The following is a 24,111-nucleotide window of genomic DNA, read 5'->3' as shown; positions in this document are numbered from 1 at the left end:
GCCCCAGAGAGATGCCATTGGGAACCCAGAGGGGAGGCCGGGGCTTGACCATGGCAGGGCAGTGGGCTGGCCATCCTGAAAAATACCACCAACCCGCCCTTTATAACCAGGGACTTGCCTAGCAAAAACATTTATTTTCAAGCCTAAGAAGCAGAAGGAGGCATCTAGGAGAACATTGCAGTCTGGTTCATAGTGTTGTGGTTGTTGTTGTGTGTCATCATGTTGTTTTAAGTTGACTTATGACAACCCTAAGGCTAACCTTCACGGGGCATGCTTAGCAATGTGAAGTCGAAGGCTTTCATGGCTGGCATCCATAGTTTTTTGTGGGTTTTTTGGGCTATGTGGCCATGTTCTAGAAGATGCTAGATGCCACAGATGCTGGCAAAACGTCAGGAATAAACTCTTCTAGAACATGGCCACAGAGCCCGAAAAACTCAGAAAAAACTATGCTTGCTTAGCATGTTTCTTCAGAGTGGGTTTGCCCTTGCCATCCTCTGAGGCTGAGAGAGTGTGACTTGCCAAAGGTCACCCAGTGGGTTTCATGGGTGAGCCGGGATCCAAACCCTTGGTCCAATGCTCAAACCACTAACCCAAATCCCCCCAAAGGAAAGACTGCCTGCTCTTCACCCCCAAATTGCAGTAAGTATGGCTATTTAAATAATTCTGCTTTGTTTCATTTCTCCTATTAATTGGCTTCTAAAGAGCAGACTACAACTCTGGAGACCTGGGTTCAAATCCCAGCTTGGCCATAGAAACCCATTGTAACGTGGCAAGTCACACCCTCTCAGCCTCAGAGGAAGGCAATGCAAACCTCTGAACAAAACTTGCCAAGAAAGCCTCGTGATAGGTTTGCCTTAGGGTTGACATAATTGGGAAAAGAACACACAGCAGTGTAGTTTATTGTGGCACAATGACATAGGAGGCTCAATGTCTCGCACAAAACTACAGTTCCCAGAATTCCCTAGCAATGAACCAGGGCAGTTAAAGCGGCCTCAGACTGGGTTATTTCAGCAGAGTGTATTGGACCCTAGTTTGCAATGAAGCTGCTATTAATATTATAAGTATCCTTTTGAAGGCCCTTTCCCTTCCTGCGCGGAACTCGGAAGCTCCATGGTCGAGGGCTGAGGTGTAGTAGTCTTCTAGAACATGAGTCTATTGACAAAAGCGTAGAGGCAACCCTCCAATCAGAAAGAGGAGAACGGGAGCGAATTGGCCAATGGGAGGCTTCCTCCGGGAGGAGGCGGAAGTGGCTGCTGGCCACGTGTTCTACAGTGCGAGGCGAGGAGGAGATCGGGAGCTATGGGGCGCAAGCTGGACCCGGCGCGGAAGGAGAAGCGGGGCCCTGGGCGCAAGGCCCGAAAGCAGCGCGGGGCCGAGGAGGAGCTCGCCGGGTTCCTGCCCCCCGGTAAGATGGCCCTCCTTGCCCAGAGGGAAACCATAGTGCCCATTGAGAACCATTGGAGAATACTTGCCCATATACAGTGATGGGGAATATTTGGCCATAGGGAATCATGGGGATCACTCGCCCATAGAGAACCATGGGGATTAAATCCCTTGATTCCCTATGGGCAAGTATTCCTCAATGATTCCCTATGGGCAAGTATTCCTCAATGATTCCCTATAGGCAATGATTACAGGTTTTGGTGTACACTGGTCCTGGAACCAAACTCCAGGGTTTGCCAAGCACTCACTGTACTCCTGAGGGATGGCCATCTACTCTGCCTAAAGACTTTGAAATAAGAAAAGTCCATCACCTTCTGAGACTTTCTGTTGCCATTTTGTAATTGTTCGGAGGTCAGTGATACATGAACTGTCCTGGCCCAAAGCAGGAATTCTTACATCTAAACTGGACACCAAATAGCAATAGCATTTACATATCTGTACCACTTCATAGTGAGCTAGCAAACCCGAAGTGGTTTACAATGTGTAAGCCAGTTGCTCCCAACAAACTGGATACTCATTTTACCGACCTCTGAAAGGATGGAAGGCTGAGTCAACTTGGAGCCCTGCAGGATTGAACTCACAACATTGTGGCTGCAAGACCAGCATTTAACCACTGTGCCACCAGGGCTCCTTAAACAGAGGATTGTAGGATAGGGAATTTTGGAGATGTCTAATCTACAGGGTTGCCATGGATCAAGATCGGCACCAAAGACTTCCCTTACCAGAATTAAAGAGCAGAACAACAGTCCATAGTTTAAAATTCATAATTTAAAAATTATCTGGATAGGTCTTCTGGAAAAGACTGGTCTAATGAATATTCACCATATTCAGCTGTCGAATCTCTTGCATTGAGTAGATCATTCCATAGTCTAGGGGTGGCTGAAGAAAAATTCCTCTGGCTGACAGTTGCCAACCTAGTCCTGGCCAGTTGAAATAAGTATCCACCAGAGGACCTGAGTACCAGGCAGATTATATGGGAGGAAGTGAACCATGTAGAGATTTAAAGGTAATAAGCAGCACATAGTACCTTGCCCAGAAACTATTTGGCAGCCAATGGAGTGATTTTAACATTGGTGTGATATAACCACTCCTAGGTGTACTAGTAACCAATCCGGCTGCCGTGTTTTAACTAACTGAAGATTCCAAACTTAGCCCAATGTACAAACTTAGCATTGCAGAAGCCCAGCCTTGAGGTTACCAGCATGTAGCCTACCATCTTTCAGTCCTCCTAGTCTAGGAAAGGGCACAGCAGGCATAACAGTCAAAGCTGATGGCAAGTATTCCAGGCCTTTCATCTGTCTGAGCTGTCATTTGGAGTGATGGATCCAGAAGCACACTCAGGCTGCAAACACAGAGCAGCCCCATCCAGGACTGGTTGACACACCTCCATAAACATCGTTGATCTGTATATCTAATCCAAGGTATATCCTTCATTGGCAAAGGAAACATAAAAGCCTTTCCTTCCAGAGTCCAGATATAGTGCTTAATCTCATTAGTCCTTGAATTAGTTCACACGCTCCTCCATTTGAACATTACTACACATTCTTTGCAGGGACAATGAGTGTCTCGTTTCATTTTCCCATCAGACGTGTAAGTTTGATAGAATGAATGGTGTTGGGTTGGCCAAGACCACCCAGTAAGCTTGATGGCTTTCAAGAGACTCAAACATTCATCTTCCTGGGTGACATTCAGTACTCTATCCACCATGCTACACTAGTTCTGAACAAAGGGTATTTGCAAATTGCTGAATGTATTGGTTAAAAAAAGTTTTGATTGCACAGTTAAATATTGTCAAATTGTGGTGAAGTATTTTTCTTAGAACAACAGAATATATTATGGTTTTCCCATACTTTCCAAAACCTAATCTGACATCCACATAACTGGCAATCATTACCTTCAGTATTCTCAGTACCTACACAGTTTATGTAATTTGAATTCTCAGCTGGGGCTCTATTCCCTTCTCACTATCTTTGTAGAGATGACAGCCAGGTTAAAGGGAAGAGCTGTTCCCTGGTACATGGTTCCTGAAGTCCTCAAGATGGAACTCTAAAGGATGTGCTGGATGATTTTTCCCTTGTATTCCCATTGTTTATTACCCTTATCTATGTTGCCAGACAATCCTTGGGCTCCATTCCTCACACATAGTGACTAGTAATTTCTAATCCTGGTTGATGGCAAACCATAATTTGCACAAGGGGCAGGATATAGGAAGATGAAGAAAGACTTCCTTCTATGTAAAATGTCTAGCTCTTGGGGAGAAATAATAATAATGATAATGATAATAATAATAATAATATATTTATATCCCACTTGTCACTACAGATCAATTCAGTAGTTTCGCTGAGCAGTAATTTAATTGTTCCTTTGACAGGTCCAACCATCCCACCACCTCGTGAAGCTTGTTTCAGCAGCAGTAGAAACTAGCCATTCAACCTTCTATACCTTTGTATAGTCTCAAATTCAGTCCAGAGTCCTTGATAATGTCCTAGCCATGCTTGATGTCTTGCTCAGCTTCATTTCTTGGTGTGTATGTGTTTTTCAGACCCAGATGACAGTGCAAAGAAGCTTTCCAGTCATGCTCGACGAAGGTTAGTAAGAGAGTCATCAGTATTTGTTATTTGTTCAGGATAACACTTGCTTTTTTCTTTTCTTTTTTTTAAAATATGGCTGCCCAAAACTTTTTGAATTTGTCGGTTGCAGATAAATTCACAGCAAGCACAATATCAAGATATTATGTAAAGTGTCTCTGAAGATTAAGAGCAAAAGTGAGAATTTACAATTGAATAAATAATATATACATATCATTTCTGGCCATCTTTAATGAGAGTTATCAGGGTTTATTTATGTATTTATTTATTTAGCGCATTTATACCCCACCCTCCCTTCAGCCAAAAATAATTCCCAAATATTTCAATGGCATTCCATTTTCCTTGGTTTTGGCATTGCTTTACAGTAAGTCTGGCCACAGGTAAAACACATAATGTAGACATCTCTGCCCATACATTTGTAAGTAACTTGGATACTTTAAGTTATATTATGATCTCTGGTATTAATTGTGGTTCAAAGATGTTTTTAAATAAACCAGTCACCATTTTTCAAGACTTAGGCAGATTCACATTTTCATTTGCAACTTGAACCCCTTTTCTTTTCTTAGTACAGTTGGTTCTCCATATCCACAGATACAAGTATCTACAGCTTGAAAATGTTAAATATATGTATTACAAACAACAAACCTTAATTTGCTATTTTATGTGAGAGGCATGATTTTACTGTATCATTGTATATAATGAGGCCTGACTGTATAGCCATGGGCTTCATCTGCACTGCAGAAATAATTCAGTTTGACACCACTGCCATGGATTAATGCTATGGGATCTGGGTATTTGTAATTTGTTGTGGCCACCAATGATTTCTGACAGAGAGGTCTAAATATCTCACAAAACAACAAATCCCAGAATTCTATAGTATTGAGACATGGTGGTTAAAATGGTGCCAAACTGGATTATTTCTGCAATACGGATGCAGCTATTGTGAACATTGTGAATGAGGTTTAAAAGTAAACTTAGCTTTAAATCTGAGTGAATAGTCAGTCAAGGGTGTATCTATATTGCCGAATTAAAGCAGTTTTGACACCACTTTAACTGCCATGACTATCCTACAGAATCCTGGGATTTGTAGTTTGGTGAGGTATTCAGCCTGATCTGTCAGAGATCTCTGGTGCCTCACCAAACTACAAATCTCAGGATTCTGTAGGATAGAGTCATGGCAATTAAAGTGGTGTCAAGCTGCTTTAAATGTGCTGTGTGGATATACTGTTAAGGCTTTGATTTGAAAACAGATGTAGCCCTCACAGACCTGTTTATGTTCACCATCTTAGACTCTGTTGCTTTTTGCTTATTCTTGTGTCCCGTGTTTAGAGCTGCAAAGAGACGGATCAAATCTGCAAAATTTCAAACAGACAAAAAGATTCTTGCTCTCCAGAAGACTCAAGGTAAGGGGATAGCAGATGAGAACATGGTATGCACTGAACTCATCCATATGAGGGCCCAAACAGACAGGCCAAAATAAAGCTGCTTCGGGTCACTTTGGAGGTAAGCTGTTTAAATGATGCATGCACCTTAAGAGGCCAGAAGCTGCGCCAAAGCTGTGCTCCAGTCCTTAGGACTGGACCTGAAGCAGCTTTATTTTGGCCTGTCTGTTCGGGTCCATAATCCCTTCATTTTCTCTTCTCCCTCCCTCTCTCCCTCCCTTCCATCTTCTCTCCTCCACATCATGAAATCATGAACCTTATCCCTGTCAACTACCATGCATACCAATTATCTTCCAAATAGTTATAGATATGACTAATATTCATGTATAAATCGAGGACTGGTTTTAAGCCAAAATTATGGATTTTGACATAGCCCATGGATAAGTCAAGAGTAAAATGTAGGGGCATATAACAAAGGATCTAAAGGATGAAGCAAAGGAAAACCTGGGTCCAAAACACACTGCAGAAATAATTCAGTTTGAGACTGGTTTAACTGCCCTGGCTCAGTGCTAGGGAATCCTAGGAACTGTCATTTATTGTGGCACTAATGTTCTCTGACAGAGAAGGCTAAATGTCTCACAAAACTACAGTTCCCAGAATTCCCTAGCATTGAGTGAGGGCAGTTAAAGTGATCTCCAACCGGATTATTTCTGCAGTGTGTCTTAGGTCATTGTCAAAGAACTTAACACAATTCCAGCAGGCATAACTGTTTGTGCTCATACCAAAGGCTGGATGGATGACAGAGTGGAGGAGAGTCAGTGCTTCCAAGATGGTGTACATTCTTGCTTGTCACAAAGGGATGGTTCCTTTTTAAATAAGAATTATAATACAGTACTTACATTGGCCCATTGACACAGTATTTACATTGACTCAGTTTTTGGAGGTTAGTTTTTAAATTAAAATTTCTAGACTTATATACATGAGTGTATACAGTATATATTAATCATAACCTTCAATATTCATTTTTCCAAAATCTCTTTTGATCCAAAAGTGGTTTAAGTCCAGCATCGTCTTGATTAATATAGATAGTGGATTTCTTCCAAGTACTCTCAGACATACTTTCTTTTATGTCCCCTTTTGCTGCTCTTACTTTGTATGTTAATTTTTCTGAAAGAGCTATGGACCATATCCTATTTACCCATTCTTATATCGAGATTTTCTGATGTTTTCCATACTTTAACTATTCCTAGCCTTGTAGCTCTTAACATAAGTGCTGTAAGATCTTTATTAGGCAAGTTTTCATTTTCACTTTTGAATATAGAAATTAGTAATAGTGTTCATCAGAAGTGGGCTTTTTGGGCTAAAATTTAACTTATCCATCTTAATATGTCCTTGCAGAATCTGCATATTGTTGGCTTGTTAACCACACATGATTCCAATAACTTATTTTGCCATTGTGTCTCTGATATAGCTTCAACAATTATTGACAATTCATCATTGATCCCGAGTTTAATAGGTGGGTGGTGTTTGAGTAGATAGTAATACCATTTATGAATAATTATTAATGCATTTTCTCTGACCTGGGCAGATAACTGATTTTTGGAGTGGCATTTCCAAATTGACTCCCATTGTTTTTCCTTTATTTTTATTCCCAAATCTGACTCCCAATCGAGTCTCATCCCTGTAAGCTTTTTTGTAAAACACTTTGATGCCTAGGCTGAGGGGTGTCCCTTGACTTGATTTTTCTTTTATCTTAAACACTGTTTAGAACTTGAACAGAAGTGCTGATACTTAGGAGGTCAAATGACTTTTTTCATACTTGTTCCAAGTTGCTCCTCGGTCTTGCTTTGCAGCTGCAGAAGATCCATTGTTGAAGGGAACAAAGAAGAAAACAGAACTGCAAGATGGCCGTCAAGCTGGTTTCACTGATGACAATGCTTTATGGCTTACTCCGTCTGCTTCTGGGAAAAAGAGAGCAAGATCTGAAGAAACTAGGGAAGATGAAAGCAGTGGTGATGAGGGTCCTTGGGAGAGTGATGGAGATGATGGAAGTGAGGATGGAATGGTAGATGACTATGGTGCTTTGTCTTCAAGTGATGAAGCAGAGGTAACGAACTCTTGGCACATAATTTTAGTCAATGCCATTGTGAACAGCTTTAAGTATTTCTTAACTTGTTGGGCTCAGGTGTGGTCTTGTACAGCTAAGATAAAAGTTTGCAGGTTACCAGTTTGAATGCCATGAACTTACTAAGACTCCTAGACAGGTCACCCTCCTGTTTATCACAGATCCCGATAAAAAGGAAGTTGTTCATTTACTATGCTAATATACATGCTTGAGGAAGTAAGAATTCTGTTGTGGTGGACCTTCAAGTCATTTCCATAGGATTTTCTTGACAAAATTTGTCCAGAAAGGAGTTTGCCTTTGCCTTCCTCTCAGGCTGAGAGACTGTGCTTTGTCTTGCTCAAGGTCACCCAGTGCATTTCTATGGCTGAGCGAGGATTCAAACCCTTGTCTCCAAAGTTGTAGTCCAGTGCTCAAATAACTACACCATGCTGACTCTCAAGAATGCTGTTTTTGTTGTTGTTATTAACCACCCTTGAGTCAATCATGATTCACGGCGAGCCTGTGGATGAGACATCTCCAAGACCTTCTATCCTCCACTGATCTTCCCAGTTTCTACAGGTTCATATCTGTGACCTCCTTAATTGAGTCCATCCATCTAACATTTGGTCTTCCACTCTTCCTGATTCCTTCTACTTTTCCCAAGAATGCTGTACCGAATACAAATCGGGACAGATCTCTGTATTATGGAAATAATTTAAATAAAATTCTAATCTAGATAAATTCTTCTCAGGCTATCTGAGAAGAGAGCCAGCATGGTGCAGACCTTGGGGGAGGTGGGAACAGGTTAAGCTGGGAAACAGATGCAGATTATTGTGTGTGTGAATATAAATTGAAGGAGTCTATGATGCTTCCTAGTTTCCCACCCCTCTCCAGTTCTATATATATTTGTGGTTTTTTGTGTATAATGGCTACCTCACACTTACCTTTTACTTATTTTTCATATGCTGCTCCCCTTAGAAAAACACACACACACACACACACACACACTGGCAGTGCCTAGTGATCCAGATTCTCAGTACTGCTATTGAATATTGTCTTTTACCCCTAGAATCAGTCACTAGGCCCAAAGGAGGATAGCATTTATAAAATAATGTAGTACATGGAATTATGAACATATTCAGTGGAAGATGTTTCTGCTTGTGAGACACATATCACTTGGAGAATGAAAAAATGCATTTATTTATAATCAAAAGCATAGCTTGGCAAACTCAAGTTACTTCCCATGCATTTTGTTATGGATCTGTGTTATCTATCTTGGAGAGCATGTGTGAATTCTAGCATTTGAATAAGCTGATGTCTTTTCTTTCTCTATCTTTCTTTGTTTTTAAATCTAGCTCCTGCCTATAGAGCAAGCGGCCCAAAAAGACAAGCTGGAAGGGTAAGCTAAGAGGTTTGATTTGGTTGCAGAGACTTTTGTCAGCCTACCCCTAGGGCCCACCAGAGGTGCCCTGCTCCCCAGTCCAACTGCCCCCCACCCTGCTGTTGCCATTCCTTAGAGAATCATCCCACCCCACTCTATATGTTGAGCAAGCAGTCTTTGATAACTAAAAAGAGCCTATTTCTTCTGTTTCATGGGAGGGAGAGGTTAGTCTCTTTGGGTGGGAGAGGTTAGTCTCTTTGCATGTCTTATATCCCAGGAGAATCAAGAATGCTAGGAAAGAGGAGAATTACTTCTTTGCGCCTTTAACCTCTCCCTCTTTCTGCCAGCGGTACTACTGGAAATGGAGATTTTAACCATTTCCATCCATCTTTAGTATGATTTTGGAGTGGAGGTAGAAAGAATGTTTGTGGTTGTGCATGTCATGTGTATGGTTGCTTACTCTTGTAGGATGTGGCAAAGTCTCTGTCACTTAAATGGCTCTCTTGTGTACAGGGAAGACTTCAGTGAGGATGACAGTGAGGATGAAGAGGAGACTCCACCACAGAAGCCGGAAGTGGTCACAGACAAAGATGCTGGCCTGCAGCTCAATGTAGAGACAGATGAGCACTTTGTGCTCCCCAGTGGGCAGGAGATAGAGAAAGAAGATATCCAATTTCTGCTTGGTGTACATTGTGATCGGGATGCCGACACGTTTATAAAGTGTGTGTGTGTGGGGGGGGGGATTGTTTCCACTTGGATGGCAATCACATTCTTCCCTTTGTAGTATGGCAGAGCAGCACTGTAATGTAATGAATATAGGCGATATGCAAAGTCCCTTGTTTTATATCTTGCTTAGAAGCCTGGTAAGTACCTGTAGTCTAGCCTGTGCACTTAAAGCTTTCCCTGTGCCACAAAGGGGTGGGTATCTTATCTTAATTTGACAAAACTCTTTTAAGGATTGCTGAGGTTATGTATATGTATTTTTGGAATATTTATTCTCTTTAGCATGGAGGGCAAAATGCAAAGTACAGGTTGCATGCAGCTCCTTAAAACCATGTTCACTAAACTTTTCATCATTCCCTATCCCCTGTCCCCAATTTTAGGCCCCAGACCCAGGAGAGATTTTTTTAAAAGCAGAAATTTGCTTCCTGGTTTTAAAAAGGGCTATTTGAGGCCTGAAATAACAAAAGTCTCCACACTTAGAGGGGTGGGGGGAGAATATTTTTAGTAATTTTCTTTAAATAAAAAACAAGGTTGGGTGGTGCTGTGTTGGGTCCAAGGTCCTGTGGTGGGTCCTGGCAATTGCCAGTTTCTGCTTTAAAGAATGCAGCTCCATAATAGTGTGGCAAATCACTTTCTGTCTTGTGCAGAGTTTTCATGGCCCCTCCATGATTGTGATGAAGAGAGGACTAGAACTGTTCATAGCACAGCATAGTTTCTAGCCCAGGGGTAGGCAACCTTTTTGAGCCGGGGGCTGGATTGCTGTCCCTCAGACAACTGGGGGACTGAACTCAAAATGGTGCCCGGAACGGCACGGAAGCTGCAGCAGGGGCGGCAATCGGCGGTAGGACCGGGCTGGGGCAGGTCCCAAGGCCTCGCCGGGCCAGATCCGGCCCACGGGCCGTAGGTTGCCGACCCCTGTTCTAGCCCATGGTGTTACTTCACAGAGTGCACTGAAAATTAAAACTAGCAGTAGTCAGAAAGTTTGTTTTTCACTTGGGCAGGGTCCCATAGCTCAGTGTTGCCAGGCTTATTCCAGCTAAAATAATTTCTAGTGTTAGGACTATGAAAGACCTTCCCCTGAGAGAACAATCTATGACTTGGCATTAGGCTGCTTTGTATGTTTGTTGTCGCTCCTTAACTCCTCGGATCACCTGCTCAACCCCCTGATCTCCAGCTTATTCATCAGCGTATAAAAGACAACATAGAGGTACTTCAGGACTTCAGCACCAAGCGCGAGGAGGGGCATTCACGGCAGGATTATCTGGCTCTTCTGCGTCGGGATCTTGCTGCTTATTATTCTTACAGTGACTTCTTAATTGGGAAGATGATGGATCTTTTCCCACTATCAGAGGTATTTTTTGTGGCCTAATAGAGTTTTTTCCTGACTGTTTTCCCCTTTTTGTAACCTGTTCTGCAGCAAAACCACAAGCAGGCACAGACTCAAAATACCATTCCCAGTTTATACAAAATCTGTTTGCCATTACAAGTTGGACAAAGCTGTTTCCATAGATAATTATGTTAAACCTTTGTTAAACCAGCTTGATGTGATGTCTAGATTGACTCATGCTTCAGTCAAAGGGTGCATAAGAAGCCCTGCTAGATTAGACGGAAGTCCAGTCTAGTCCCAACATCTAACATTCTCTCTCCCAAATCCACTTTGGATTTTTTGTTTTCCATTTGGGTTTTTTTTCCATCTCACTGTAATTGTTGTGAAGTAACCACAACAACAAATTTATTGATTAATCAACTGACCATATCAACAGTAGAGAGGAATACTTACAAAATACTTACAAAAGTAAAAATGGATCACTCCTAAAACTTGTATAAAATTAGCCAGGGGGTTAAAACACATAAAATTGAATAAAAACAAATTTGATAATAGAATGTGAAGCAACCTTCCTACTGGAGCAGTCTCACTGGACAAGATCAGAGTTTCTTGCCCAGGCCAGTGGGCAAGTCAGTCTGTTAAAGATTTGTAGTCATATAGATATATATTTCTGCTTCTCTCCAAAGGTTCTAAGAGATTACTAGGATGTCTAAAACCATAAAGCAAAACAATTAATTAATCATATTACAAATCAGGGCCTGCCTCTGTCTCAACTCTGTCTCTTCATGATATTTTCCCAAGAGACTGCAGTTCTTGAACATGGCCCCCAGATATGTCAAACAATGCCTTGCTTTACCCATATCTCCAGTAGAGGCACAGCTGGTTCATTCTTCTGGATGTTGTGAATAATTATACTATCTGTTCTTTTATGTCATATTTACAACTTTTCCTTAAACATTATTGTACTTGTTTAGAAAAAGTTCATAACATTAATCAACTAGGATCTATGTAACTTGCTTTTGAGAGCCTTATAACATTTTCCAGAGATAGAGCTCAGTCCCCATGCTTACTGTAGGGCAAGTCAAGTTTCCTAAGGCATCAGCCTTTGTTAAGGAGACAAAAATATTTAAATATCAAAAATATCAAAGCCAAGCCTGTTGGGGTCTAGCTTTAAATCAGCAGAGTAGCAGAAACATGTCCTTATGTAACTGCTTCTCTAAGAACTGAGACTGACCCAAAAACAACACAAGTAGCCTGCAATTTAAACAAAATTTTTCTAATGGCTTGGATCTACATATGCATAGAGGCTGACCTAACCTAGCTAATGAATAGTTCAAGCAAAGAAGAAATCTTGATCTCACCATCTTTCCAAAGAAATTTGAGTGAGGAGGAGGATGGGAAACCCAAAAGGGCAGGAGAAAATCTTTGTGTGAGAGACTACTTCCGAAAGGGGGAGTGACCTGAATCACATGATTTGTTTACCAATTTACAAAGTTATTGCCCTGTGATTCAGTAGGAGCAAATTAGATGTTTGAATGAGGGGATACAGCAGGATGTGCATGCAGGAAAATCTATCCATCTAAGGAAACGATGAAAGAATGCAAAAAAAATCTTCCAACACTTATGAGGAGGTATCATAAAGTTTTCATTATCACCTTTATTTATTTTGACAGAAAGTTTGTTTTGATTTGTAGTTGTTAACTTATCTCTACGTAGTCACCATCCAGATTTACCCATTTTTCCCCCAGCGTTTCTTGATCTTCCGAATACCATTATTGTAGAGGTCTGCAGATTGTGCCTTCATGAGGATTTTACACTTTAGGCACTTCTGGCACAACCTGTCACAAATATAAAGGACACAGTGAGCTGATTTTCTCAACACAATGCACTTAGGGACCAATGATAAATTTCAAGTTATTATACCATAATAACTTCCGGGGGAATAATTATTATTTTACGATACCCCCTGGTAAGGTGCAATCTGCAGACTTCTACAATATCAGGTATTCAGAGGGTATTCGAAATGCTGGGGAAAATGTGTAAATCTGGATGGTGACTACGTAGAGAAAAGTTAACTACAAATCAAAACACACTTTTTGTCAATATTTTTTACGGTGATAATTAAAACTTTACGGTACCCCCCTGTACATGCTGAGAAAGTTTTTCACCTCTTGTTTTGGTGTCTTTCCCTCTTTCTTACTTTTAGCTGGTAGAGTTCTTGGAGTCTAATGAGGTTCCTCGGCCTGTAACCCTCCGCACTAACACGCTCAAGACACGGCGACGTGACCTGGCACAGGTGCGTACATCTGTGGCTGTACACCTCAATTCTTGTTCGCTCTTCTCCTTTCATAGTGATATTTCTTCACCTTTTTTATTCTTTGTCCTGCAGGCCCTGATAAATCGTGGAGTAAATCTTGATCCTTTAGGAAAGTGGTCAAAAACTGGACTTGTTGTATATGATTCCTCTGTACCTATAGGTGAGTAAAAAACTACTCTTTTGTTTGTTTGTTTAATCCAAGCCCCTAAGATTGTCAGGTGCGGGGAGCTCTCTATTGGTAGAGAAGGAGCCATCCAGGAATGGGTTAACCTCTTCTGCCACTCAGACAAGGCAAGGAATGGTGTAATCTATAAATAAAATAAAACTTTTAAGCCTTTTTGTCCTCTTTCTATCCACCTTGAATCCCATGGTGGAATACAAATCTAATAAATAAGTATATTTTTCAGTCATGATCCTACCCCCTTTTCTCCTTGCTCGTCTTTCTTCACATAGAATCATTCACCTTTTGCTTTTAACCATGGTTCCCTTTCTCTTCATTTCTCTATATACTATGGGGAAACATTCATGCTCCTCTGGGAAGCTTGGGGCCAGAAAGCCCCAAACCTGTCCACATCTCTAAAAACATCAGAGCTTTCTTAACTGCCTCCTTTGGGAGTTGTAAAGAGAAGCGTCCATTTATCTGTCTCTGTGATGTGGCTGTCTCCTCCGGCGCAACCTTCAATCATGAAGAGACATAGTTGCGAGTGCCTCCTCCAGAGCTGCTTCTGCTGGTGTATAAATACATCTGGATATCAGTTTGTCCTCTGATACTGAAACAATTGAGAGAGCTGAGATTGTAGCGCCAGAGCGAGACACTGTTTTAAATGTTGATCCTGGGGTGAAGGAGGGAGAGGACATGCCACCAATAGAAGCAGCCATCCATTCTAGCAGCTTAACTAGTTTGTTCCCTCAGATGAGTGATTCTCTTTGTGTTAAATCTAAACTGTCTGGGCAGCTTTCTAAGATAAAAGTGCATGCCTCTGGTGGCGGTGGCCATTTTGTGACTCAGACTTGTGACAGCAGCCATTTTAGCTGGCAAAGTGTCTTATTCCCGTCTTTGCCTGCACAACTGGCCTATGCCAGTTCCTATGATTGATCAAAACAAATGAGTTCAAAGGATTTTGAATTTAGTTGCTGACAGGGTCATTTTTGCTAACCATCTATCTCCTTGTAAAATCATAGTTGGAGAATACCTCAAGGTTCATTCAGTCCAACCCTGTGCCATGCAGGAATACATAATCCAAGCCCTTCCTGTGGCACGTGGTCATCCAGCCTCTGTTTAGAAACCTCCAAAGAAGGAGACTTCACCACTCTCCAAAGGAGCATTTTCAACAGTCAAATGGCTCTTACTGTCAGGACATTACTGCTAATGTTGAGATGAACTCTCTTTTCCTGTAGTTTGAATCTATTGCTCCAGCTTCTATTTTCTAGAGCTGCATAAAACAAATTTGCTCCATCTTTAGCACCCTCCTGCCAAGAGATTTTGTCCCTCACCTTCCAAGCCTGCCTCCCTGCAGACTTTATAGCTATACTGCATCTCCTGGGTGTCATTCGGGACCCACATAGCTGCTCTCAGTCACATCAAATATCTGATTTCCCAAGAGGTCAGAGCATCTCTTCTGTCTTGGAAAAAGAAGTTCAGTCTTTCCAGAGGAGTTTCGATGCAGCTTGCCTTAAATGGGACCACTTTTGCCCAAGAGTGTAGCAAATCAAACAATCTCTGTAGCTCTTTCTTCCATGCATGTGGGACAGATTTCTCCTGTTTTCTTAACATTTTTATGTTTTTGATTTTTTATTTTTTTTACTTTTCTTGCTTTTTTCCCCTAGGGTGGAAGCATAGGATGCCCTTCTCTCTCCTTGGCCTCCAGGTCACCTATATGCCTTCCTTTTCCTCTCATCTTGAGGGTTCTGAGAACAATCAGGACAAAGTGGGCATGGATAGTATTAGTTGCTCCTAAGTGGCCAAGACAGCCATGTTTCTTGAAGCTGCCACTGCCTCTGGTTTCTACCATCTCTCCCTTAACTTTTGTCACAAGGCCAGTGGCTCTTCCTGGCCCCTAAACCGGAGTCTTACAATAGATTGGGTTATTCAGCCAAGATAGTTCATGCTGTCCTTTCTTCTCATCATAAATACACATTAGGATTTATGAGTTAACTTGGAGATCTCTTCACAAATGGGCTAGTAGAAAACCTCTAGGTGTGTCCTCAGTGAGGATGAAGGAAATTTTGGAGTTTTTGCAGTTAGACATGAGCCTTAACTGTAACATCCTTTGTGGGCAGATTTCAGCTTTGTCCTCCATCTTACTTCATGGCAAAAAAGTCTCAGTTTATATAATGTCATCCCTTGTCTTGGCTGGGCAGCCGAAGAGGTTAACCCAGTGATGCGCAAACATTTTAGCCTGGGATCCTTCCGTCCCTTTTCATGTACATGTAGACATTGTGCTCAATGTAGTATATGGATACAAATACTTCATTTATTATGTGTATTTTCATTTGCACATTCATGTATATTTATATTTTAACAGTTTATAAGGAAATTACGTTGTTCAATTTGAATAGTTTCATTAAACTAAATTCAATATTTAATTCACTGCATGTGTAGATTTTACACATTTAGTTTGGGAAGGTGAGGGATTAGAGTCTCTAAGGCCCGTTCTGCATGGGCGAAAAGTACGTACTAGCTATGTACTATGGTTACAAAAGGGCGTCCCTTCCGGACGCCCTAACCCTAGTACGTACCTAGTACATACAAAATGCCAGCACCCTATACATATGGCCTTAGTACCCGCACATTGCGGACCCTCCAGAATGGCACGTCGTGGCTCACTTATGATGCTGCAAGTGCGCCATTGGCGCCTTGCAGTGTCATAAGCGTGCCGCAAAAATAAGCCTCTTTTTGGGGCTTCTTTTTTGGCCGCTGGGAAGCCTCGCCGTTTGGAGGCTGAGGCTTCCTGGCGGCGGAAACAGAGGCACTGGCAGACTGCCCTTTTTGGGCAGTCTGTAAAGCACCCCAGTCTCCTCCCTCCCTTGAGTTCCATCTCACTTTTTGAGAACCACTGGATTATCCCATTTCTGGATGCCTCCTTCTCCTTGGCAAGAATGGGTCTTAACAGAAGGTTCCCAGTGTACCATCCAGCAGCTAGTTTCTCATTGTTTTGTCTGTGCTTTCCCTTTCTTTCCTAGGTGCTACCCCAGAATACTTGGCTGGCCAGTACATGCTGCAAGGAGCATCCAGCCTTCTCCCTGTCATGGCTCTTGCCCCTCAGGAGAACGAGCGGATCTTGGACATGTGTTGTGCCCCAGGAGGCAAGACCAGCTACATAGGTACTAGTTGAGGACTGGGGTGGGTTTTATTGGTTTATGCTCTTCCTTCCTATGATCCAAAACATTACAGGAAAGCTCTTCTCTTTCTGCTAATAGGAAATGTCATTGAGAAAAGTGTCACAAGGTTGACTAGGCAGAAGCTTATCCAAATCCCCCTTTCATTCTTCTGTAATGAATGCAGTGAGTTCCAATTTGAAACATCTGTATTAATGTAATTTGGTTTTGACAAGCATTTTGCTGGATATCAGGCCAAACAATACAAGAGAGAAGTGAGAAGACAAGCTGGGCTTTGCTGGCACCCATTACAGTCCTCTCTGATGACTACTGTCACATCCCCTAAAGGCCAGTTCCAGAAAGATGAGATGTACTGAGAGCCCATGCTTTTTGCTGGCTGTATTTCTGTGTGTCCCTTTCTGTATATCCATTTCCCTGTGTTGTACCAGTAGATTTAAGTGGAAAACTAAAGTTCCTCAGTGATGCCAGAAATGCCATATATAAGTCAATTTCATGAATAAATTGAGGGCAGATGTTGAGGCTGGAATATGAATTTTTATATAACCCGTGTATAAGTTGGGGGTAATACTTAGGGGCATATAACAAAGGATGTAAAGGATGCCAAAGCATGTTGCTATTTTCCCACCCAGCCAGAAGTGGAGAGAATAGATAGGGTTGGTGCTTCTTTTAGGTTCTCCCAGGATGAACTAAGCTCTTGCCTTTCGCCACTATATTCACATATGTGGATGGTTCCTTTTTTTGGTAAGAGTTAAGGTACAGTTCTTACATTAACTCATGAATAAGTTGACCCAAGTTCTTTGGGTCGATTATGTGACTAAAATTTCTAGACTTATTTATGAGTATATACAGTAGATCTCATCCTTCTGGAACTGCCCTGTAGTGGAAGTGACAGTAATCATCAGAGAGCATTGTCATGGGTGCCTACATGATGCATGGACTGTACACTGCAAAGCCTAAAACAGGCTTACAAGAGTTACTTTGCTTGGAAGATAGTGAGCCAAGCAGAGTGGCCATGGTTCAGATCTGAATATTCCAGCAGTTAAAGAGCACAAGACCACACAGTTTCCTTTGGGAACTAGCAAGCATTGTTCCCCTTCCAGCCTTGTTGTAAGAAGTGTGAAGGGAAATCTTGCCATAACTGCTTCTGCTTGTGAGAGCTTAATTTGTTGAGTTGTCTGGGTGCCTGCATTAGCTCCTGTTTTCGGCCACACCTTTGGCTCCCGCATAGGGCAGACAGCTGTGCAAATGTTACTGGGGACTTGGTGACTTCCAGAGGGTATAGCTTTTGTGGACTGGAGCCCTCCACAGAAGATGGAATTGAGAGCTTTCTTTAGTATGAAACAGCTTCTACAGCATTCATCACTAAATCTCTCTCAGTCTGGTAGTCCTCATTAGCCTCTAAAGGTTAACATTGTCCCTTTAACCTATTTCGTATGGGTCTGGAGATGTCAGATCTGGCCATAGTGGCACATGCCTTGAGTACATTCCAGTTGACTAAAGTAATGTACTCTTATGTGGCCTTTGGAAACTTCAGCAGCTCCCAAATGCAGCTGTCAGAGTGCTGACTGGGCCTAGATACAGGAAATAAATATCTCCGCTATTGAAACAGCTTCACTGGCTACTGGTTCATTTCTCAGCACAATTTGAAGTGCTGGTTATGATCTTATAAAGCCTTATGTGGCTCTGGCCCATATTGTCTTGAAGACCACATCTCCCTATATCAACCTGCTGAAATCTTAATATCTTTGGCAGAGAGCTTTCTCTCAGTCCTGTCACTGTCCTGGGCACATCTAGTAAAGACACAGAAGAAAGACTTCTTGGGGCTGCTATCTTTTCTGTTCTTTTGCTGGCAGATTAAAAATAACCAGCAATTTTATTTAAATAGCGTTTGATTGGTTGCACAGATGGGGAGGGGGCTATGCTGTATTTTTCAGTTATGTTTTTAAATAATGTATTTTAAAATAATTCATACTTTTAAAATTAATTGTGTTTAATATGATAGTTTGTTTCATTATACTTTTAACTTTTTTGGCGGGTTTTTAGCATTATCTTGTTTTAACCTTGTAAGCCACCTGGCATCCCATATTGGTAGGATGCCAGGCTATTAAATAAAACAAATAAATAAAGGAGGGAGGGAGGGTGGCCAGTGAAACTCTATGCATTTGCTGGATCTTAAGCAGAACATGGTACAAGTTGAACTTTCTTTTCAGGGAAACTACATCCACCCTTCAGTGCCAACATCTCTCTCAGTGTGTTTTGGACCATTGAGAAATGGCAAGTAGGATAATTGAAGACATGGACTTAAGTGTGAATTGTCCTTCAATTTGTTCAGCCAACAGTGGTCCACACCTTTTCCAGTTGGTTATCTTTTTTATCCTTCCTGGGATACTTTGGGGGAAATTCATTCCAGTTTTATAACAAGCCTTCCATTGGGGGTTAGATATTAGATATAAAGTAGAAGGTGCCTGTGTAGCCATTAGCTGAATTTTTCTTCAAAGATTTTTGTCTCCTACTGATTGGAGGGAAGAGGCACCCAAGTTTTTTTGAACCAATGAATAATTATATGGAGAGCTGCTGAACTAAGTTTCAAGTCTCCTGTTCAAGAGAAACGGGGCTACATAAAAAGAGAATAGCAAAGAAAAGATATGTGAGATGGATTTAAGTAAGAGTACAAGTAATGTGCCTAACAGTTTTGATTTACCCCCATTTTTTGTCACTGTGACAGCCCAACTGATGAAGAATACTGGTGTGATCCTGGCTAATGACAGCAATGCAGAGCGATTGCACAGTGTGGTGGGAAACCTGCACCGCCTAGGTGTCACGAACACTGTTGTGAGCCACTGTGATGGGCGCCAGTTTCCCAAGGTATATAGTTGAGACAGCAAGGAAAGGTGTTGGGTATGTTTCAAGGGAGTCTCTGAGAGAGAAGTCTCTCTTGATACTGAGAGCAGTTTCTATCCTGCCAACCTTAAAGTCTAGCAGTGCCACTCAGTTCTGTCATTTGTTTTATCCTTCTCCTGATGTGTCAAACAGGACATGTTGAACATGTCTCATGGACAGGTAGAGATAGATACTGCTGCCTTGTCTCTTGATGCGTTGTGAGGGTTTTAAGGTTGATTTTTTTGGAGCTCTAGGTGGCAACCTGAGAGGGGATAATACGTGCAACCAAGGGAGGAACTCTCAATGTTTTATTGATTTTTTTGAATAACACCCTCCCACACCCTGTGAAAACAGAGGCTTGCGCATGTTCAAGCCCCATGCCGTTGGGCATGTGCGCCATTGAAAATTGCGGAGGTCACCCCTCCGTGGATATTCACGGTCAAGGATCTCACATCCGCAAGTTAGGAGGGGCAACTGTATATATAGAAACTAGTTAATTATGCTTTTGTATGGTTTTTAATCTATCCTGTTTTTTAATAGTTAATGAATTGTCTTGAGTCTCATTACTGGGGAAGGAGTGGGATAAATATTAATAAAATAGTAAGAATTTCTCTTCTGTCCTAAGGTCCTGGGTGGATTTGACAGGGTTCTGCTGGATGCTCCATGCAGTGGTACAGGTGTTATTTCAAAGGACCCCACAGTTAAAACCAATAAGGTAAGTTTGGTACAATCACTGTAGTGGGACATTAGAGAAGGTGCTCTACCAAAGAATTTGCACCCAGAATGTGGGGTGGGGGAAGGAAGAGAAGAAAAGCTTGAAACTACACATCCTCCTTGTGTTCATTTATTGTTATCAACATCTCCAGGTAGGAACATCTTTGAGGATATATGAAGGAGGTGAGAGAGACAGAGACGATATGGATGGGTTGATGGAATATTAACTTGTTTACCTTGTTGGCAGCTGCAATCGGAAGTGCTGTTCATAGAACTGATTGTAGGGGAAGTGAATTTCATCCTGAATAGTGCCCAGAATCTGTTGCATATTGTTTTCACTGGAGATGCTGGAAGTTAAACTTGAAACCTTATGCAGGCAGAATACTTGTTCTGCCATTAAATTAGGAGCCTTTCTCTATACTGCAGTGGTTCCCAACCTGTGGGTTGGGACCCCTTTGGGGGTCGAATGACCCTTTCACAGGGGTCACCTAAGACCATCGGAAAACATATTTGCATGTAGCAATGAAAATAATTTTATGGTTGGGGGTCACCACAACATGGGGAACTGTATTAAAGGGTCACAGCATTAGGAAGGTTGAGAACCACTGCTATACTGCCTATGAAGGGCTGACAAATATAAGCCTCATGTTTTGTCTCTGCCATGAATTAAGTAGGTGGCCCTTAGTAAATCTCATGGTGGGAATGATTATGGTAGAGCTGAATACTTAATAGTAGCAGTATTATTCAATGCTTGGCATACTTTGATCATTTTGGACATATTAAGCTTTGCTGTTATTGATATCTTTCTGTTTCAGGATGAGAAAGACATTTTACGCTGTGCTCACCTACAAAAGGAGCTGATACTTAGTGCCATTGACTCGGTTAATGCTGCCTCAGAAACTGGGGGGTACATTGTATATTGCACATGTTCAGTCATGGTAAGTGTCTGCCTTTCTGTCTGTCTCTGGTTTTTACTGGCCTAGACTGTGTAAACTATGCTATGTGGGGAACCTGGAGAAAGCTGACAATACATGTTCTGTTTTGGCAGGTGGAGGAAAATGAATGGGTTGTGGATTATGCCCTGAAGAAACGCAATGTCCGCTTGGTGCCAACAGGCCTAGATTTTGGTAAAGAAGGATTCACCAGGTATGCAACTCTTAATCCAAAACTAGGAAATGGAAGTCATGCATCATTTTAAGGAGAGTCATTGTTTTTTCAAAAAAATTCTTTGCATTCATCCAGGTTTAAGGAGCGTCGTTTCCATCCTTCTTTGAAATCTACACGGCGTTTCTACCCTCATACCCACAACATGGATGGCTTTTTTGTTGCTAAACTCAAGAAGTTTTCTAATGCCATTCCCAAGGCTGTGAAAGGTAATGATTCAGAGGGTTTGCTTTGTCAGGAATGTTGTTTGACTACCATACAGATTCTGTCAGAATTCACTAGTTTCTCAAGCATTCTGCAAACACAAATTACATGGTTTTGTTGAAATGTTCAGTGTCTTTGGTCCCAGCTTCTATTAAAGTAGGGGTCAGCAAAGTGGGGCCCATGGGGCCTTACCTGATGTAGATTCTGGTTAACACTAACCGTGGTCGTAAAGACCATATACTTTATATTTGAAGTGAAACCCAAATCAACCTAGTCTTTCTTTATGGGAAAGAGGTCCTTTGTATTTAGTGGGGCTTGCTTACAAGTAACTGTGGTCAAAACCAGACGGCAGTTTAAGTAGTCTGGGAGAGGATTGTGCATTAAGTGTAACACTTGTCTTACAGCTGTCTTACATTTTGAGACTGTTAGTTCTGGTTTAAATATAATCAAGAGTAGAAGATGATAAAGTTGGCTGTTCCTTTTAATGCTGAGAGGCAGCTCCAAAAAAAGCAACAAGTTTAATTTGACTTTAGTTCTTTTTAGGCACTATGAAATGGGCAAAACAAACACACAAGGAAGGGAAGGTGCATGGAAAACATCCAAAATGAAAAGAGCATTTCTTCTTCACAAAGTTACACTCCCTATGTAGAAGATTAAACAGGTGTATAATGCCTGAACGGGGCTATTATGCAAATGTCTTTCTGTTGACTCAGTCTGCTAAAGTAGATTGGAGAACAGAATATTCTTGTATTGGTTGAACCTGTTGGGGAGAGAGAAGCAAATGGATTAATGCTGATATTTGTTGTATAGATACTGCAGATCCTACCTCGGTGGTAGGAGCCAATGCTCTCCCCTAGACATAAAAAATGAAGCTATAGTAAAACCAGAAGCCACTTACAGTTTTAGCTTTGTTTTTGATCAATTTTTTGACTTTAAAAAGAAAAGGTTTACAGGTTATGAGATAAAATAAAGCCCAAGATGGTGCACTTTTTCAGCAACCATGGGACAATTCTCTGGCTTTGTAAGAGGAAGAATCCACACAACACAGTTTTCCTGCCTTTTCCCCACAGAGCAGGACAAAGCTGATGGCAGCAGTTCAAGATGGTGGGCTCTGCACTGACACCTGAAATAGCTGCCATCATCTTTGTCCTGCTCTGTCGGGAAAAGGCAGGAAAACTGTGTTGTGTGGCTTCCTCCTCTCAACAACCCATAATGCACCTTCATTGTAAGTATCCAATGTGGCATTCTCCTCCATTTCTAAAAATGTGTGTGTGTGGGTTGTATGTGGCCTACAGGCCTATTTTGCTGACCGAAATTTAGTAGCAGCTGAGACCAAAGAATCCCTTTTTAGAAAAAAACAATTAATCATTGAGTTGCCCACTCACACATTCTCTCTTGCAACACACACCACACACAATTTCACACCAGGACTGTGATGCTTGCCCCGTATGCCACCTATGAAGCAATTTGGGGCACTCCTGTGAAAGCAGGCAACGGTTCCAAACAGAATATTCTCCCCATGTGAGCTGTGCCCTTCCTTCCTTCCTTCCTTCCTTCCTTCCTTCCTTCCTTCCTTCCTTCCTTCCTTCTGTCCTACCTCACCTCACCTCACAGTTGCCTCCCATTTTGGCCTAACGCTTAGTTCTCTTTGCAGATGAAGAGCCTAATGGTGAGCCAGCGGTGCAGGCAGAGCAAGCAGACATTGCTCCAGCAGCTGAGCCTTTACCTCAAGGGAGGAAACGCATAGCCTTGAAAGCTGTTAAGAAACCAACAGCAAAACAGGAACTTTCTGCAGCAACAGAAGCGAAGGCACAAGCTAAAGGAGACCCAAAAGGAGATAAGCAGAAGAAACTATCCTTGGCCTCACGTCAGGGCTCCTTTCAGAAGCGGACCAGGCCCTCAAAGGCTGCTCGGCCCTCTCCTGGGGGTCTGAAGGCTCGACCAACCCCCAACAAGAAGCGCAAGCTGCACAGAAGCCACCAGTAGTTGGAGGGACTGATTTGTTTGATGATTCTCTGACATCTACAAGTCTGTTGGGAGATCCCATCCAGGACACTTGTCCTTGAGAGACACTTGCAGGGTTGGTGCTCAGGTTCTCTGACATGGCTGGGGCTGACCCAGTTTTTTAATTTACTTTTGGCCCTGCTTAAGGGCAGAGACTGTCAAGTTGAGACCTATCAGGCATTAAAAAAATTTCCTACTTGGTCATGTTCTTTCTCTTGTGTCTGGCACAGAATTTTCTTTTCCAGTTCCCACTTTTACCTGATGGTGCCCATTGTTGGCCTTGGGTTTCTCCAGGTGCACATGTTTCAGGAGTTTGTTTCATGCTTTGGTGTTATCATCCCACTTCTTTCCTCTGTTTAATCTTGGGATAGGGAAGAACTCACTTCGGAACTTATCTGGAAGGCAGCAGTATGGGCTGGTGTCAGAAGCCATTCTTTGGGTGTGAGGGTCAACGTTCATGAGCTGGATAGGGTTTGACTGTAGAGTAGATGAACCATTCTTCAGAGGAATAACACTGGACAGTGATTGATCAGAAATACTC

General features: G+C 42.0%; 1 protein-coding gene across 1 annotated transcript; it reads left to right on the top strand.

The window, feature by feature from the left end:
• Nucleotides 1–1,247: 1,247 nt before the first annotated feature.
• Nucleotides 1,248–23,781, top strand: NOP2 (NOP2 nucleolar protein). Its single transcript, XM_042454532.1, has 16 exons — nt 1,248–1,405; nt 3,986–4,031; nt 5,361–5,434; nt 7,267–7,520; nt 8,873–8,916; nt 9,412–9,563; nt 10,773–10,972; nt 13,155–13,244; nt 13,338–13,425; nt 16,449–16,589; nt 19,330–19,469; nt 20,110–20,199; nt 21,014–21,136; nt 21,247–21,344; nt 21,441–21,571; nt 23,221–23,781. Exons 1-16 carry the CDS (start codon nt 1,300–1,302, stop codon nt 23,550–23,552), a joined length of 2,109 nt encoding a protein of 702 aa, XP_042310466.1. The 5' UTR covers nt 1,248–1,299; the 3' UTR covers nt 23,553–23,781.
• The last annotated feature ends 330 nt before the right edge of the window (nt 23,782–24,111 follow it).

Source organism: Sceloporus undulatus, chromosome 2 (assembly GCF_019175285.1).
Source record: "Sceloporus undulatus isolate JIND9_A2432 ecotype Alabama chromosome 2, SceUnd_v1.1, whole genome shotgun sequence".
Classification (NCBI taxonomy): domain Eukaryota; kingdom Metazoa; phylum Chordata; class Lepidosauria; order Squamata; family Phrynosomatidae; genus Sceloporus; species Sceloporus undulatus.
The sequence above is the reverse complement of the archived record's forward strand: the minus strand, read 5'-3'. Positions and strand labels throughout refer to the sequence as shown.

What these genes read in the sequence shown, in the direction of transcription:
- NOP2 (XM_042454532.1), top strand. Translation starts at nt 1,300, where the DNA reads ATGGGGCGCAAGCTGGACCCGGCGCGGAAGGAGAAGCGGGGCCCTGGG. An exon ending in CAAAAAGACAAGCTGGAAGG is followed by an intron (nt 8,917 to 9,411) that starts GTAAGCTAAGAG and finishes TCTTGTGTACAG; the next exon opens with GGAAGACTTCAGTGAGGATG. An exon ending in CATTCCCAAGGCTGTGAAAG is followed by an intron (nt 21,572 to 23,220) that starts GTAATGATTCAG and finishes TTCTCTTTGCAG; the next exon opens with ATGAAGAGCCTAATGGTGAG.